We start from the raw sequence: 16,705 nt of genomic DNA on the forward strand, positions 1-16,705 counted from the left end.
TAAAGCACCTACTTGAAACAAGCTTGGCAAAGCACAGGGACCGCAGTTCGATCCCCAGCACCACATGCCAGCCAGACCCGCCCCCTGGTGGGCTGAGCTGGCCACACACACACACACACACACACACACAATAAATAAATGTAATAAATAAAAAATAAATAAATATTAAAAAAAAAATAAATCAGTTTAAAAAAAAATAAAAATAAATTCCATTCAGCTTGCCTACTTTCTCTCAAAAGTTAACCTAAACAGGTGAAATTTAACAAAACAGGGTCACACAGTCACTTGGACTATTTTGAAACCCCAAAGGCTTTTGGAGCAGTAGATGAGTGCTTGCTTGAGGCCAAGAGGACAGGAGCTCTGCCTTTTGCCACAGGCTGGACCACGCCCTGGGGTCCCTGACGTGAAGCTGAGTGTTTTCAGCGGAACCATTGGCCATGGAGCTTGCTCTATGGTTTTCACGGCACAGTATCTCCCTGCACTCATATCTCTAATATTAGGTGGAGAATGGAATGTCATCCCCGAAGGCTGCGCTTGTAAGAAAGACAGAAAATGTGTCAGGGACAGAAAGACCCTCCTTGGAGCCCGCTAGGTCTTGTTCCTTCCAGCACTCCTGCAGCCTCTGCACCAGGGCTCCTCACCATGACCCCACTACGTGCAGCTTTCAGTGCTGCACTCCATCAGCTCCCACCACCAGGGATCCCGGGTTAGGGCTGGATACATGCTGACAGCCCTGGGGGACTGCAATCCCTAGACTACAAAGCTGAAGCACGGGACGGGGGAACTGTTGCCTGACTTCAGATTTGGTTGCTCGTCTATGTTGGGTCTCCAGTCAGCATCTGGGCTGTAACTCCCTGGATAGAAGGCCTTTTACTTATACTTGGTGGTACCAGAGTCAGCTTAATGTCCTAGGAAGAAGAACTTGTGAAGATGTTGAGTAGGGAAGGAGGTGATCACTGAAGGGAAGGCCTTGCTGGGACAAAGTCTGGGTTCTGAGCCAGGCTTCCAAAGCCCCTTCCCACCCCACCAGCTTCTTTTTGCCCTGGCATACTAGGCCTACTACCTGTTCATTCCCCACCCTCACTGCTGCCGCTAAGCCTTTGTGTTTTCTTTTCCTACTATATATTCCACCATTCCCCTCCTGATGTCCAATCTTCCTGAGACATGGCTAAAGCCCTATATCCTACTGGGCAAGCAGCTGTGCCTGAGAAGATGAAACTCTACCAAAAGTACAAGGTGGCCCTAGGAATGGCTAGAAGCCCAACAGCCTGTTGGGCTCCCAGCAGGGGATCCTACAGCTAAAAGATTCCAGAACAGGCCTGTGGAACAGGGGCTCCAACAGGGAGGTCTTGTGAGGGACTGAGGGACACAAGAGAGTGCTATCTCCTTGTCTCATCTCTGCCTGCTACATTTCAAGCCTGGGCTTTGAGGATGTATGGCTAAGCATCTTGAGGCTAGCACAGGGGTTTGCGAAATGAATGGATGCGTGAGACCAGATCGCAGGCTTGGTCATTGCCGTTCTGAGTGACAGCCGGGATGGCTGGGCCTTACAACATTCCTTGTCTCCAAAATACACAGTCTGAGATGAAATGGACTAGAGGAAAACAAAATCTAAGAAAATAAGAGCTAAGGAAGATGGCTGTGTGACCTAAGCCTCATCTGAGCTGTAGCCACCACCTACTCCTATAGGGTCATCTGGGGCAGGGAGAAGTGCCTGCCCACACTGAACCCAGGGTGCCCTGACTGGGATACTCCCATCTTGGTCACCAAGGGTAAGCCAATATACCTCGTGTGACCTGCCTTCTTGATCCCAGTATGCCCCCAGTGCCACCCTCCCACATCTTCTGTGTCTACTGTTTACTCTCAATAAATGTGTGCTGAGAGCCAGGCACGGTGGGACAGGCCCATAATCCCACTACATGGGAGGATGAGGTGGGAGAATCACAGTGAATTTGAGGCCAGTCTGGGCTACATAGTGAATTCAAGGCCACCCTGAACTGCATTGCAAGACCCCATCTCAAAAAGCATACATATATACATACATACAAACATGTATGCTAAAGGTAGGAAGCAGCCAAGGCTACACTGAACCAGGGGGTGGGGCTAGGCTAGGCTAGGGGCTGAGGAGACATAGCAGGTGGCAACTCTGAGCTCTGGCCAGTTCTGCCACTAGATAGGAGGGTAGAAGTAGATCCAAGGGTCTCTCCCACTCACTGCTCAAAGTCCCCTGGAGAAACTCAAACTGACTATCCACATAAAAACATCAGGGGCAATGGCTCTCCTGGACTGAATGCTGGAATGGCCAGAGATTGCAGGCCCCAAATGGACTACAGCATTGGGAGCAGGGTGACATGACCACTGCTCCAGTGCCAGGAGATGTGCCAAGAGTCCTATACTCTTGCCCTCACTCAATATGACCCACTAAGTACTCATGGAGACAAATAATATCACCCCACCTCACAAAAGGGATGGAGGCTGAGATGCAGCAAAGAAGGGGTGGTATGGACATAATCCTGGCCTGACTCTAGAGCCCACTTAAGTATCCAAGAGCCCCACCCTGCCCCACTGCAAGCATCCCAGAATAGATTTCCCAGTCCCCTGAGGTTCTAGGCCCTCCTCTTGGGAGGATTTAACTCACCACATGCTCTACAGAGGCCCCTTTACGGAGAATGATGGCATCTGTGAAGTCAGGCCTCTCTGTGGGTAAGAGATGGGGGACAGTGACAACCAGTCATGGCTGAGTTGCTTTAGGATTCCTTTTCACAGGGCACTGCTCACTGCAGGACCCTTCTCATCTGTCCTTGGCCTAACTTGTCCCTCTCTGGTATACCCCCAGGATAAAATCCTGTGTTGCCTGCTACAATTTTGACCTCAACAAAAAATTAAAACCGAAATCCAGAACTCACATGCTTGCCACTCTGTCAGCTGTAATAGCACATGTGGAAACACTTGGAGCATCTGGGCTGAATGGGCAGAAGTGAGTGGTTGCTGGAGTTTAGGTGGGGAATCTGTAACTCTTCCCTTACTGCCTAGGTAAGGGTTGACAGAAACTGCCCAGAACTCAGAAGCTGGATCCCTGGGACCTGGGAGTATAGGTCTGCATGAGATGTGGACATGGAAAAGCTTTCTAAAGATTCTGAAACAGGGTCTTCTACTGCAGAGAGAGGTCAGGAGATCAGGGGCTGCTATGGCCAGCGGGGGAACCCAGGGCAGCTTCAAGATCAGAAGTCCAATCACTCAGTATTCCCTGCCATGGGTCTCAATCTGAAGTCTCCACCAGCCTTGGCAAAAGACAATAGCATCCTGTTCCGACAGGCAAGTTAGCCCAGGTCTCAGCGTGCTGTACACAGGCTGGCAACTCTCTAGAGAGGATGATGCTCAGCCATTTCTTGAGTGGGACCCTAGCTGACTCACGTCCTCTCTTCTTAGTATAGATGCAGGTCAGGGCTAAGTACTCCCAGAGCATCTCCAGCAGATAATCCAGGTTCAGCTTCATGCCGCAGCTATAGGGAAAAAGGACATGGTTTCTGTTTCTCACTGTTAGAAAGGATGACCTCCATGGCCAGGCATGGGCATCAAGGCCCGTGTGGTCCCACTAATACCCATTGGGAAAAAGCCTGTTATCCTGATGGCAGCTGAATGCTTCCATTACCATTACTTCTTGTCACCTATGACAGTTATATCCCACAGAACCTAGCATCTCTTCTAGGGGCAGCACAACTGGGCTCTAGGGAGTGCCCACAGTACCTGGGCCTGTGATGGGGAGATGGGCCAGGCCAGGGACTCTTTCCAGTAAGGAAGGAGGCTGCTGAAGGCCTAGGGCAACACACGGGGTTTCTAGCATGAAGAGGGAGAGACCCAGTTCCTGGGGACAGCCAAACATGGGTGGCCCCTAACTTGACTCACAGCACTGAGACTGAACAGGACCTCTGGAAGAGTCATTGTGAGCATGAGCAAGTAGTGTCCATGCTCTTTGTGCTCTGAGGACAAGCATGTCCTCAGGCATCACAAGGGGCCCAGGAAGCAGAAGACAAGAGAGGAGTTGAGGCTGCCCCTGGGAGGGATACTGCTCTTGGCCATGTGGCTGTAACACCCAGGCAATAGTGTTCACCTGTCATTTGCACAAACCACCCCCACGTCGCCCCAGGGCATCTTGTTCCTACAAATTAGGCCTTGCTGGGAGTGGCAGAGTTGAGCCAAGAAACCAGAAAAATAGAGTATTCAGTCCAACCCAGGAGCAGTCTCACAGGGTGGTGATGGAAGTGTAATGGCTATGGGCCAGAGCACAGGCAGGAAGGGCAGCATCCCTGAACCCATCCAGCAATGAAGCACAGGGAACAGGGAGACACCCCACACACACATAGGAGAGCTTAGTTCCCTTTTTCCTCTGAGCTGTGGTCAGACAGAAATCATAGCTTACAAAGTACCAGGAAAGGCCATTATACATAGGGCTTCCTAAGAGACTGATTCACTACAAAGCTAAAAAGCCTGTTAACCATCTAGCCTTTGTGTTGAAATCCTCTGAATTCTTAACTAGATAGACCCCACCAGACACTACAGAAAGGCTAATGGCATTAGCAGCTATAGGGTGTCTTTCCTACAGAATTTCCGGGGCCTCATGAACAGAGGGGCTTCCCTGAGGGCAGACATTGGGTGTGCTTCATGAGGTCACACGCAGCTGGAAGTGGCTGGCTTTCTCCCTCCCAGCTGAGGTGACCAAGAGGCCTATCTCCTGGGCTCAGAACACAGGACAGCAGGGCAGCAGGATGTCAGAGCCTCACCTGATGACCACACTGTTGGGTTTGCGAGCCAGGCGGTCCACTTCTTCCATGGAGATCTGGTCGATTTTGTTATACACCTGAGATTGAAAAGGCAGAGGTGAGCCATGGTGGAAAAAAGGATCAGAGAAGTCCAGGACAGGGCTTCACAGGGCCATACTTGCCCATGGGGCCTCCTAAAGCTCCTGATATAGGATCTCCTACTGCAGAGAGAGGTCAGGAGACCAGAGGCCGGGGGAACATGGGGTCTCCCTCCCCTGATTCAAGACTGGAAAGGCTAAGGGGCAGCTAGACCCTTACAAGGAAAGGCAGACTGGAACCCTGGTTTACAGCATTCCATGTCTGCAGGACCCAGCAACCACTGAAGCAGAGGGAAGGAAGGGATAGAAGAGCCTTTGGCTCCCTCTGCTCCTCTCAGAAGCCCAGCTGGGGCAAGGCCAGAGGGCCCCAGCCATCAGGATCATGGGAGCTCAGCAGATGCACTCAGAGGAGAGGCTGCAAGGCCTGGAGTCACAGCACCTCTCTCGCACTGGCACCGTGGGTAGCAGTACCACTTACATACAGGCAAGGCATGTACACCCGGTTGCCCACAATCACATCGATGAACTCATCTGGGGAGCAGTCTTCTCGGAAAAGCACTTCTGCATTGAAGATCTCTGAGGGCTCAGATTAAGGGCAACCTGTGCACCAGAAGCCTCTGCCGCTCTTCACCAGAGGCCCCAAAGAGCCACACAGGAACTAAGCAGACTGGAGGAGCCTGAGGCCATAATCGATTGACTTGCAAGGTTTTACAAGATTTTAAACTATGAGGACCGCTCTCATTTCCCAATTCCTGAATCACAATATACAGAAGTTTCAAACAACAATTTAAATCTTCTATTGGCAGAGAAAATGTATTTCTAGAATTCCCAAAGTACTTCCACACACCCCCCCCCGCCCCCCAGCACTTTGTGAAAGCTGGCTTGTGCAACCTGCTCTACACATGCACTTGCTCTTGACGGCTGCCTGCACACCTCTGGTTGTCCAGGGCTCACACCCACTTGGTCATCTAACTACCAGTGTCTAGAATGAGGAGCCAGGAAATCACATGAGGTGCATGGCTGCAGCCCAGGAAGTCTTGTGTAGCCAGGCTAGAGCTTTTTTCTCTTGGCTGCCAAGATGGCACAGGAGCCCCTGGCTGACCCCTTGCTTCTGCGGCCATGTGACCTCCTAACTCAGGCCCCCTCCCTCTTCAGGAAGGATACTGTACTCGTGTAGGATAAGCTGCACCAGCTTCTCTGAGCACTGGGTCAATGTGACTGTTGAGTTAAAGGAGATGCCTCCACCTTTCTTGGGCTAGAGCAGGAGAGGAACAGGGAGAGCTGGTGACAAAGGGTCAGCAATGACAATCCCATAGTCCTCATGGAAGCCACTGAGTCCCAAAGCTACACAGCTCTGGTCAGGGATAACCTACCTTGAAATAGATGTTGGGTTTGTGCTTATTGAGGCGGATGCCCACCGACTCTAGTTCTTTCTCCAGTAGAGACCTAAACACAGGACCACAAGCCCCTTACCTGCTGTCCTGCAGAAGGTTGTACAGATCCCATGTGACCCCAGCCAACCCCAGTGGAGACCAATTCCCTTGGCCTCCCTTCACAACAGCCCAGGGACACTCTTTCTCAACTTTCCTCAAGCCCTCCGCCACAGTCAAGAGGAGGTTGACTGGGTGTACCTGTCAGGTACAGGCTTAGTACAAGCCCCCAGGGGATGAGCAGGGGAGGTGCTGGCTTGGCTTCCAGACACCTCATGAACCTGGTGTAGAGGCAGGCTGGCATGTGCCTTCCTTGGCAGGTGTAGGAAGGCCTGAGACTTCTGTCTCTTGAGTGCAGGCTCTTAGGGCAGCACCCAGGGCACCCAGATTTCTTCAGGTAGGTACCAGAGCTAGGCCATGCTCCTTAATCTTCCCCCCAGCCCAAGCTGTCCTTGTGTTGGCTGGACACAGTCAGAAGAGTATGGCCCCAGCTCGGTGGTGCTGAACAGCTCTGGACAGCACTGCCAACACTCCCACGTGTGAGGGCCTGGCACTCACAGACCACCCACCATGAGCTCAGGGATGCGTGGGCCTTCCCTACACATGTGAGCCGACACCCCGCCCCACCAAGCAGACCTCTGCACCTCTCCCTTGGTGGCATCAAGCATCATGATGACAACATCAGCTGTGCGTGCCACGGCGATCACCTGCCGGCCCCGACCTTTCCCTGGACAGATAAAAGGAGTTGGTTACACTTCTGTAAGGTACAGCTACATAGAAATACCCATGTGACCTTCAGACAGCCATAACACCCCAGAGTACTGTCACCTCTGTCCTTTACTAATACACCAGGGTCTCGACAACACGCAACCCCTATGCTGTGAATTCCTTGGCATGCTTCAATTAACAAATTATTTTATTCATGAGCACTTATTTTAGAAGTTACCATCTTAACAGGATAATAAGGGATATTCTGTCCTGTCCCTTCCTTCTAGCAGGCTCAGTCTAGACACACCCTGACCATTTCCCCCACTTAATTCTCATGACTATGCTGCGAATTCACTATTAGCTTGCCCATTTCACAGGTAAGGAAACTGAAGCTTGGCCCAGAGATACTCAATCCCTTGCCCAGAATCACAAAACTAGTAGGACAACAGCATCTGAAATTAAATTGAGCCTGTGCTTTCTGGAAAAGGAAGTAATGGAATCGGGAATCAGACTCATCTCCATGACAGTCATGCCCAGTGTCCATAATCAGTGACAAAGTTCCGGTTAGTCTCCCTGCCTGCCCTGCCTCCCACCTTGTGCAGCGCCTTCAATGATTCCAGGAAGGTCCAGGAGCTGAATATTGGCACCTTTGTACTAGGAAGCAGAAGAGAAGAGGGTAAGACAAGGCTTGGCCACTCTATGAAGGGCCTGCTGGATCTAGGACGCATCTCTGGGGCTCTGTAGCTGCCCTACAAAGGGAAATGGGAAATGCAGGTGCCAACTGTGGCCCAGTGAAGCCTCACCACCACCTCCGCCCAGCACGGACCACAGCCTAGGAGCTGAGCAGCATGTGAGGAGGGCTCTTGCATCTGCCTGCTCCATAGCAATCACTGCTGATGGAAAAGCCCCTCAAAAATAAATCTCCTCACAGGGAGACTCAAGGCCATAGCACACACTGCCCAAGGCAAGCACAGCCCAAAGCTTAGGTGTAGGCTCAAGCTACATACCAGTTACACAAGGCTTGGGTGCATTAAAGGAGACAGAAGGACCCAATCAACCAGCAGCAGCGACCAGAGCTGGGTAGGGGGAGTGGAACACAGAGGTACTCTGCAGAGCTGCCGTATGCTAGCCCAACCTTCTGGAATAAAGCAAGGCTCCATGCCCAGGTAGGCTCCTCACAGGACACCTGCTCCACACAGGACACCCATCCTCAGACTCGCCCACATGACAAGTATCTGCACAAATCCAAACACACACTCCCTCACCTTTTGAGGCCCAGCACACCCACTTACTTCAATGACCCCAGGGATACACGTCAGAGTGGTGAACTCATAGGAGGCAGCTTCACTGGCCGTGGAGGTCATCAGACTCAGGAAGGTGGACTAGGAGATAAAAAAGGTCACTGCACTGAGGAATCTCATCCCAGTCTCCTGGGAGGGTCCCAAGGGGCAAAGTCATCGATAAACCACAGCAGCCTCTATCAATCTCTCTCTGATATGCATACCAGCTACACAAGCAGTAGGTAAAACTAAAGGAAACTATCCAGTCTGCAACATGTACTTGAGAAATGGCCCTTGTTGTCCCTCTCCCCTGTGCTGAACCCCTCCACAAGTTGTTTAGTGAGTTTGCTCACAAGCTGCCCAGCACATGTTGCAAGCCCAACTATTTCTCCCGTAGCCTGCATTTGAGCAGTCTCACCACTGGCCTGTCCAGCCACCTTGTCCCATTGCTGTCTGTTAACTGCACTGAATCCAGTGATTCTGTTAAAAAGTAAGTCACCACCTAGATCTTGGTTTCAATATCATTTTCCAATTAAAGGAACCCTGACTCTGGAGAACTGGGAGAGAGGGCTGGGAATAGATAAAATGGGCTTTAAGCATCTTGTAGTGACAGTGAGGACATGCTATGAAAATCACAATGGGGCTGGTGAGATGGCTCAGTGGTCTAAAGCACCTACTTAGAACAAGCTTAGCAAAGCACAGGGACCGCGGTTCAATCCCCCAGCACCACATGCTAGCCAGCCCGCCCCCTGGTGGGCTGAGCTGGCCACACACACACACACACACACACACACTAAATAAATAAATAAATAAATAAATATTAAAAAGAAAAAAAGAAAAGAAAATCACAATGATGAGAGCACATCAAAGAAGTCGGGCTGGGGATGTGGCTCCATGGTAGAATGCTTGCCAGGTTCTACCCCCAGGAGCACAAAAATAAATAAAAAATCCTCCAAGGCTAGGACTATCTGAGCAACAGAAGAACAAGGTATGGGATTAGAGTAAAGTATAATATAAATACACACGCCAGCACATAAACATATCAATGACTAAATAAAACTAATAAATATGGGGCTAAGGGAACAGATCAGTGGTACAGCTTAGGGTCAGTATGCACAAGGGCCTGAGTTCTATCTTCAGCAACAGAAATAACAAACAACAAAGCCAAGTAAATGGAACAAAGGAAAAAAGGCTTCCACCAGCAAAATTACAAATAATTTATGTGGCTCTCCTCTGAAGGAGGTGGCTCTGACACCAGACCCTGTAGGAGTAGGCTTTACATCCTGATCCCCTCCAAAGGATACCATGTGGTAGAGGGAAGAGAAAGGAGACACTGCAGGGCAGAAGCCCAGTGCACACCACCTTGGCCAGGTGGCTGAGGTCAACATCAAGAGTAAAAAGTCCTTTGACAGTACATACCCTCAGGATGATGCAATAATAAAGCACACCTGACCGATGAGGGCTCCTCCCTAACCCAGAACCTCAATCGAAGTTCCAGAAAAATATCACCCAAACCTCCCTTGAGGGTATTTCTACAAAATACCTCATTAGTCCTCCTCAAATGAATCAAGGTCATCAAATCAAGGCATGCCTAAGAAACTGTCTGCTAGGCTTGATACCTGATCCAGGATAGCGGGGTAAAAATCAGGAAATGGGAACAAGGTGTAGCTGCGTTGGTAACAGGAGCTCACCATTGGTCTGCTAGTAGTGACATGTTTGCTATTCTTGTGCAAGACACTGGAAACCAGGTGTAGGATGTGTGGGAACAATGATTATGTTTGTAATTATTTTTATAAAGAACTACTCTAAAATTAAATCTATTTTAAAAAGTCAGATTTTGACTTTTTTCTCAAAACTCTACAAGGACGCTTACTCTTCACAAAAATCAATAAATGAATGAATGAATATGGATTTTACAACAAAACTGAAAAGCTTTCAAAAGAAACTGAGGAGTCCTACATGCCTCGCCGGCCCCAACGCCAGGGTGCGCTGAGACTGCTCATTCCAGTTGTGAGGGCGCACCCCGGCAATCCCTGTGCTGGGCAGGTTGAAAACAGGAGGATTGGGCTGGTTAGATAGCTTAGTGGGCTAAAGCGTCTGCTTAAGCAGAGTGCAGGGACCAGGGTTCGATCCCCGGCACCACAAGCCATGCCAGCCCTGGAGCGCACTGAGAGGGTGACTGGGATTGGGCATGGTGGCCTGTAATCCCAGCATTTGGGAGGCTGAAAACAGGAGGATCACTATGAGTCCAATCTATGTAGTGAGACCCTGTACTAAATACATTAAAAAAGCTGGGGATGTGGCTCAGTGGCTCTGGGTTCAGTCCCCAGTATAAAAAAAAAAAAAAAAAAAAAAAAGAAAGAAAAATTGAGGAAACTCTCTGCAGTGATTCATCCCAAGCCAGTCCGACAGTTCCAAGGATCTGTTTTCTTGAACTTGTCTCTCCTGTCCTCCCTTATGCTCTGCAGACCCAACTGCCCTGACCCCAATCCCCACACCCGAACACCAGGCAAACTCCCTACAAGAGCCTCTGTCTTCATTGTTCCTTCTGCCCAGAAGGTTCTCACCACGGCCCTGAAAATGCCTGCATCTCCTCTGAACTCTGCTCAAACAGCCACTTATTAAAGAAGCCTTCCCAGAGCCTCATATGACTCACAGGACCTTGCCTGTCTCACTGCCAGCCCTGGCTCATCGCTTAGTATATCCTGTTTGTATTTGCTTACTGCCCTTTCTCTCAGAGAACTAGAGTTCTGTGTGGGCAGAGGCAGAATTCTGCTCTTATTCCCCTCTGCAACTCCAGAACTGGACATAAAGCCTGGCATAAGCTTCACATTCATTAAACTAAGTTGCAAGATTGAGTGGAGCCATTCCTGCCAGTAGGAGGGAAACATGCTCTGGGTCAAGATGATGAAGGGGTAAGACCTGATCCAGGGAGAGGTGGGTCTTCTCTGGCCCTGGAGCTAATCCAAAAAGACACTGAGGGGGATGTCTGGAAGGCCCACAATGACCATCACTGACCTTACCCACAGAGGGAAATCCAATCAGTGCCACACGAGCATCACCTGACTTCATGACATCGAAGCCCTCTCCTTTGGATGAGGCTGATTTGGACGGTTCCAGGAGCTGGGCCCGATACTTGGCGAGTTTTGCTTTCAGCAGGCCCAGGTGATACTCAGTAGCTAAAAGACATAAGACAGAAGGTAAATGTCCAGGTAGCCAAGTTTGGTAGGTCAGGCGGGGTCCCACACATGTCAGGTGTTGGCCAGGAACATCAGAATCACACAGCTATCACTGTTAAAGGGACCAAGAAAGAAAAAAACCACCCTTTGCTTGAAATGACCCTCCCCCCAACCCTAGCTTGCTTCAGAATAAGGTCTCCTTCTTGTTGACATCTTACCACCTGGGTCAGTGGCTTTGCAGTGGGGCAGCACCACGTCCTAGAGGCATCCTGGAAACCTGGAGGGTGTGTTCTGTTCACTCTGATAGTGAAGTCAGTGTTGGCATCTATTGGGCAGGGAACAGGGAGGCTAGCCCTGTCCTACAGCTATGGGTCACACTTACACAGGTAAGAATTTCATGGGTTCCACATGACTTGTCATGCTCCAGAGACATCCACAGGGGGAAAACTTGGGTTAGGTTTTCTGGGGCCTAAAACATAACTACTGACATGTAAATGCAGAGCATTTTTTGCAATATTAAGAGGCACTGAAATCCTCAGGAATGCAACTACTGTGTACAGTTGGGGGCAGTATCATGCTTTGCTTGAACTCTACCACCCTGAGAGGCCAGGCTGCCGCAGCCATGCCTCTAGGGGACATCTGAGCGGCCGCAAAGCTCCTCCGCACTGATTTGCATTACGGTAGCCACGTCCCCTTTGCTTCTAAAGCTGTGTGCATTTCACTGCTTCTTTGTAAATCTCTCGTTTCTTGACAGCCCCCAGTATTAACATTGTGAAATAAACACTATATGTATATTTTTTAATCATAAATTACTTTCTTGGACTGGCCAAGTAGCTCAGCAGATTAAAGCACCAGCAAGCAGGAGCAGGGGCCGGGTGTTCAGTCTCCTGGCCTGCTGTGCCGGCCGCGCCCCTGGGGCATGCTGAGTCGGCCACTGAGACTGGGCATGGTGGCACACGCCTGTAGTCCCAGCCCTTGGGAGGCTGTAAACAGGTGGATCACTACGAGTCTGATCTAGTAGTGAGACCCTGAATACTCTGTAGACCCTTCCCTAAAATACAAACAAACAAATAAATAAATAAATAAATAAATACATAACTTTCTTAACCTGGCATGGTGGTGCATGCCTGTAATCCCGGTACTTGGGAGGTGGGGGCAGGATTGGCAGGAGGTTGAGGCCAGCCTGGGCTACATCATGAAACCCTATCTCAAAAAATAAATTAATTAATTAAAGGGCCAGAGAGATAGTTTGACAGTCTAAGCATCTGCCTGGCAAATGCAAGGATCCGGTTCAAGCCCTAGCACCACATGCTGTGCAGGCCTGGGAACTCTGGGCATGCTTAATGGGCACGGAAACCGGGCGTGGTGGTGCACATCGGTAATCCTAGTGCCAGGGAGGCTGAGACAGGAGGTTCACTACAAGTCCGAGCTGTGTAATGAGATCCTGTACCAAATAAATAAATAAAAAATTTAAAATATAAATACATAAAATAATAAATAAATAAAATTATTACCCTTTTCTTCTCTTCTATATTACTAATTATCACATTGATGTTTTTCAAATTATGGATAAATAAGGTTTTTTTTAAATTTTTTTATTTTTTTAATTTTTTAAAAAATTTATTTATTTATGTGTGTGTGTGTGTGTGTGTGTGTGTGTGGCCAGCTCAGCCCACCAGGGGGCAGGGCTGGCTGGCATGTGGTGCTGGGGGATTGAACCGCGGTCCCTATTCTTTGCTAAGCTTGTTCTAAGTAGGTGCTTTAGACCACTGAGCCATCTCACCAGCCCAAATAAGGTTTTTTTTAAGTTGCCTGGGTTGTGCTCGAACTTTTGATCCTCCTGTCTCAGCCTCCCAGAATGATCGTGATAGAGAATTAAATCTTTAGATGTCACAAAATCTTTTCAATGAAAGGGCTGCGGTTGAGACTGAGAATCAGGACTCATCATGACCTGGCCCCTGCCTTCTCCAACCTCGCCACTGTATCTAGACAGAGTGACTTTCTGCCCTTCCCTGTACAAGCTGATCTCGTTCCTGCTCTGGGACTTTTGAACCTGCTATTCCTGCATCTCAACCACCTTCCCAGAGTGCAAATGCTGCCTCTTCAAAGGGGCTCCCCAGTCTCAGGGGGCCATGATGGGAGGGGCAGTGTCACGGGAGGTTGCGGAGTCTGAGCGGAAATCCCACCAGGCCATTTCTGAGTGTTTTACTTAGCAAAAGTTGTTTCTCGTCTTGTGTGTTAGCATCTTAACCTGCAGAGCCTGATGTCAGCAGTATTAATGACAAGAACTTTCTGCAGACGTGGTAAGTGCCCAATGAAAACTGGCTACTGTTACTACCTATGGTAAAGCCCTGCCCTGCTCAGGCCCTCACAGCTCTTACCTCCATTTGAAACTATGTATCTTGTTTGTTAATCCCAAACCTCCTCAATTCAGGATTTAGCATATGTTTTGGCAAGAGAATGAGTAAACTGATGGCAGGGAGCAAAAGGGTCAAGGCAGGTTCCTACTGTCATTTTTTGTCATTCCAGCTCATAAACTGAGTATTTCTAAGATGAAGCTGAGGGCTTAATCACCTTCACATTCCCTTTGTGTACCACTGCCACTGCGCATCTCTAGCTTCCCCTGGGCTTCTCAGCTACTTTCTTTGGGTCTTATAAACAACACAACAGCCAGAAGGAACTTTTTCCTTTTCTTTTTTTCAGACAGGGTTCTTACTATGTAGTTCAGGCTGGTTTTAAACTCATTACATAGGGCCGGGGAGATGGCTCAGTGGAATAAGTGCTTCCCTGGCAAGCACAAGAGCCCGAGTTCAATCCCTGGTTCCACAAAAAAAAAAAAAAAAAAAAAGCAATTCTCCTGCCTCAGCCTTCTGAGCACTGGGATTACAGGCGTGCACCACCATGCCCAGCTTTCAGAGGGAACTTTTAAAACAGAAATTAAGACTAGTCTCTCCCTTGCTTAACACCCTCCTGTGTGTTCCCACTGCCCTAAGCACAGGACGCAGTACCCCCCTGGCCTGCATGATTGGCTCCTCTTCTCTCCTCATACATCCAAACCCCAGAACTTCTGATCCTTAAACAGGCCACCATTTGTTCCTGACTAAGGGCCTTTGCACTAGTTGTTCTTTCTGCCAAGAAAAATCTTGTCCCAGATATTTGCAAGGCTGATTCCTCCTCCTTTTTCATATCTCAGTTCAAATGCTCCATCTTCACAGATGTCTTCTCTATCACTCTACCTAAAGAGGCCCAATCCCAGCCTTCACCCCTCCCCCCACTATTACATCACGTGGGTCTGCGCTGATAACATTTACTGCTGGGTGAAATTGTCTTGTCTATTGGATTACTAGTTTAGAAGCTGGTGACATGAAAGGCAGCTCCGTGAGGGCAGGGCTGTATGTGTTGCTTTCACCACATACCGAGCACTGGGAAAAGCTCAGGAAAAATTCACAGAATGAACTTTGAAGCCGCCGGCTTGCCAGCCTCATAGCTCTATGGAGCCCCGGGAGAGCAGACACTGTGGTCATCCTGTTTCTTGCTTCCTGCTCATGCAGGCCTGAGCCCCATGCGACTGGCCAGGCGTTCCCTACCCGTTATTTCATACTGCCTTCCTGATCTAGATCTTACTGTCCTAGGAACACGCCGTGATTGCCACTGCAACCGCCTCCTCACAGCCCCACTACTCTTTCCTCACCTTTCCACCCAGTCCAGAAAACGTGAAGCCCAAACGTGCTGCTGCCTTCTGTTATCTACGCTGGGGGAGAACTTTAAACACTGAATGCTCAGCCTGGCCCCGGGCTCTAGAAATGCCATCTAACTGCACTTCGCTGTGCACCAAGCTGGGGCAGAAGTTCTATCCTCACGTGCAGGACACTGAGGCTCCACGAGATGAAACGACTTCCTACAGCAGCTAAGATTCAAACACAGGCCTTGCAATTCCGAAGTCCCGATTCCCCTCACACCACTTCCAGGCTCCCAGCCAGTGGTTTTGGTCAAAAGTCTTCTCTTGCCCTTTCAAGCACACGAGGGGAAAGAGTCAACAACTCAGGCCCAGACACTAGGAGACTGAGGTTTGAACAGCGGCCTTCCCTCTTTCTGTATCAGTTATCTGTTTTGTGAACTGGTATTTCTCTGCAGGCCATCTGGTGTGAGAGTCAGGCCAGGATGCTGTCTTTTGTTGTTTGGGATACTGGGAATCGAACTCAGGACCTCGTGTTTGCCAGGCTGGCACTGCGCCACTGAGCTATAGCCACAGCCCCAGACCGGGGTGTAGGGGCCTGCTCCTGCCTGACCCCGCCTCAGATGCCCTGCGAAGCCTCGGCACTTTTCCGCAGCGTCGGAGCCCGCTCCAGCTGCAGCGCTGGGGCCATTCCCCCATTTTACAGACTGGAAAACTGAGGCTGGCAGAAAGGACGGCCCCGCCGACACGGCCCTCACCCTTGTTCTTCTGCGTCCGAGCAATCTCCTTTTCGATCTCCGAGATCTTCTCCAAGATCCCCATGGCTGCAGCAAAGATCCGCACGCTTATGGCGACAGCAGCGGCACCGGGAATTCCGGTCTGACGGCGGTGGCAGCGTGAGGCCGGAAACCCACGGAGAACAGCGTCCTCGAGAGCGCCCGGTGCTTCGGGATTCAGAGTCCGGCGGGCGACGAGGAGCAGATTGCCACACGATATCGGTTCCGCTGTGCTGGTGGTTCCTGACAGCCGGAATGGGCTGGGGCGGAGCTACAAAGGGGCGGGACCGCGAGGTACAGAAGAGAGCATCTCCAGCCGTGAAGCTTAAAGTGGAGGGCGCTGGTGGCTTTATTCATACAAGGAACGGACGCTGAGCTGAATACCCGCCTAGTGGTTAGGAGCAGGTTCCATCTGCCACTTTAAACAAGAGCTGCAACTTACTTAGCACTGCGTGCCCTAGGTCGACGTCTCCCCAAGTGTAGGCAGCTTCTGTGTGGGATTCTTGCCCCTTCCAAAACAAAACAAGAGCCGGCCAAATAGCTCAGCGAATTAAAGCGCTGGCAAGCAGGCGCAGGGGCCAGGGGTTCGATCCCCAGGCCTGCGTGCCGGCCCTGTCCCCCGGGGCGTGCCGAGACAGCAATTGACAGCAATTGAGACTGGGCGTGGTGGCACGCCTTGTAATCCCAGCTCTTGGGAAACTGTAAACAGGCGGATTATTAGAGACTGATCCAGTAGTGAGACCCTGCAGATTCTTCCCTAAAATACAGAAGGAAAAAAGGAGGAGGAGGAGGAGGAGG

General features: G+C 50.2%; 1 protein-coding gene across 1 annotated transcript in view; it reads right to left on the reverse strand.

The window, feature by feature from the left end:
* The window catches only part of Drg2 (developmentally regulated GTP binding protein 2), an 18,414-nt gene extending 2,325 nt beyond the window's left edge, over positions 1–16,089 (reverse strand). The window contains exons 1-11 of the mRNA XM_004640295.2: positions 15,890–16,089; positions 11,295–11,455; positions 8,289–8,378; positions 7,590–7,650; positions 6,925–7,015; positions 6,232–6,304; positions 6,023–6,113; positions 5,337–5,434; positions 4,782–4,858; positions 3,415–3,503; positions 2,639–2,697 (exon numbers count right to left, since the gene is read on the reverse strand). Coding sequence (XP_004640352.1) covers positions 2,639–2,697; positions 3,415–3,503; positions 4,782–4,858; positions 5,337–5,434; positions 6,023–6,113; positions 6,232–6,304; positions 6,925–7,015; positions 7,590–7,650; positions 8,289–8,378; positions 11,295–11,455; positions 15,890–15,953 — 954 coding nt within the window. The 5' untranslated portion in view covers positions 15,954–16,089. The remainder of the gene's footprint in view (positions 1–2,638; positions 2,698–3,414; positions 3,504–4,781; positions 4,859–5,336; positions 5,435–6,022; positions 6,114–6,231; positions 6,305–6,924; positions 7,016–7,589; positions 7,651–8,288; positions 8,379–11,294; positions 11,456–15,889) is intronic.
* Between the last annotated feature and the right edge of the window lie 616 nt (positions 16,090–16,705).

The sequence above is a fragment of the Octodon degus genome, unplaced genomic scaffold (genome assembly GCF_000260255.1).
Source record: "Octodon degus isolate 3935 unplaced genomic scaffold, OctDeg1.0 scaffold00122, whole genome shotgun sequence".
In the NCBI taxonomy this organism is placed as follows: Eukaryota; Metazoa; Chordata; class Mammalia; order Rodentia; family Octodontidae; genus Octodon; species Octodon degus.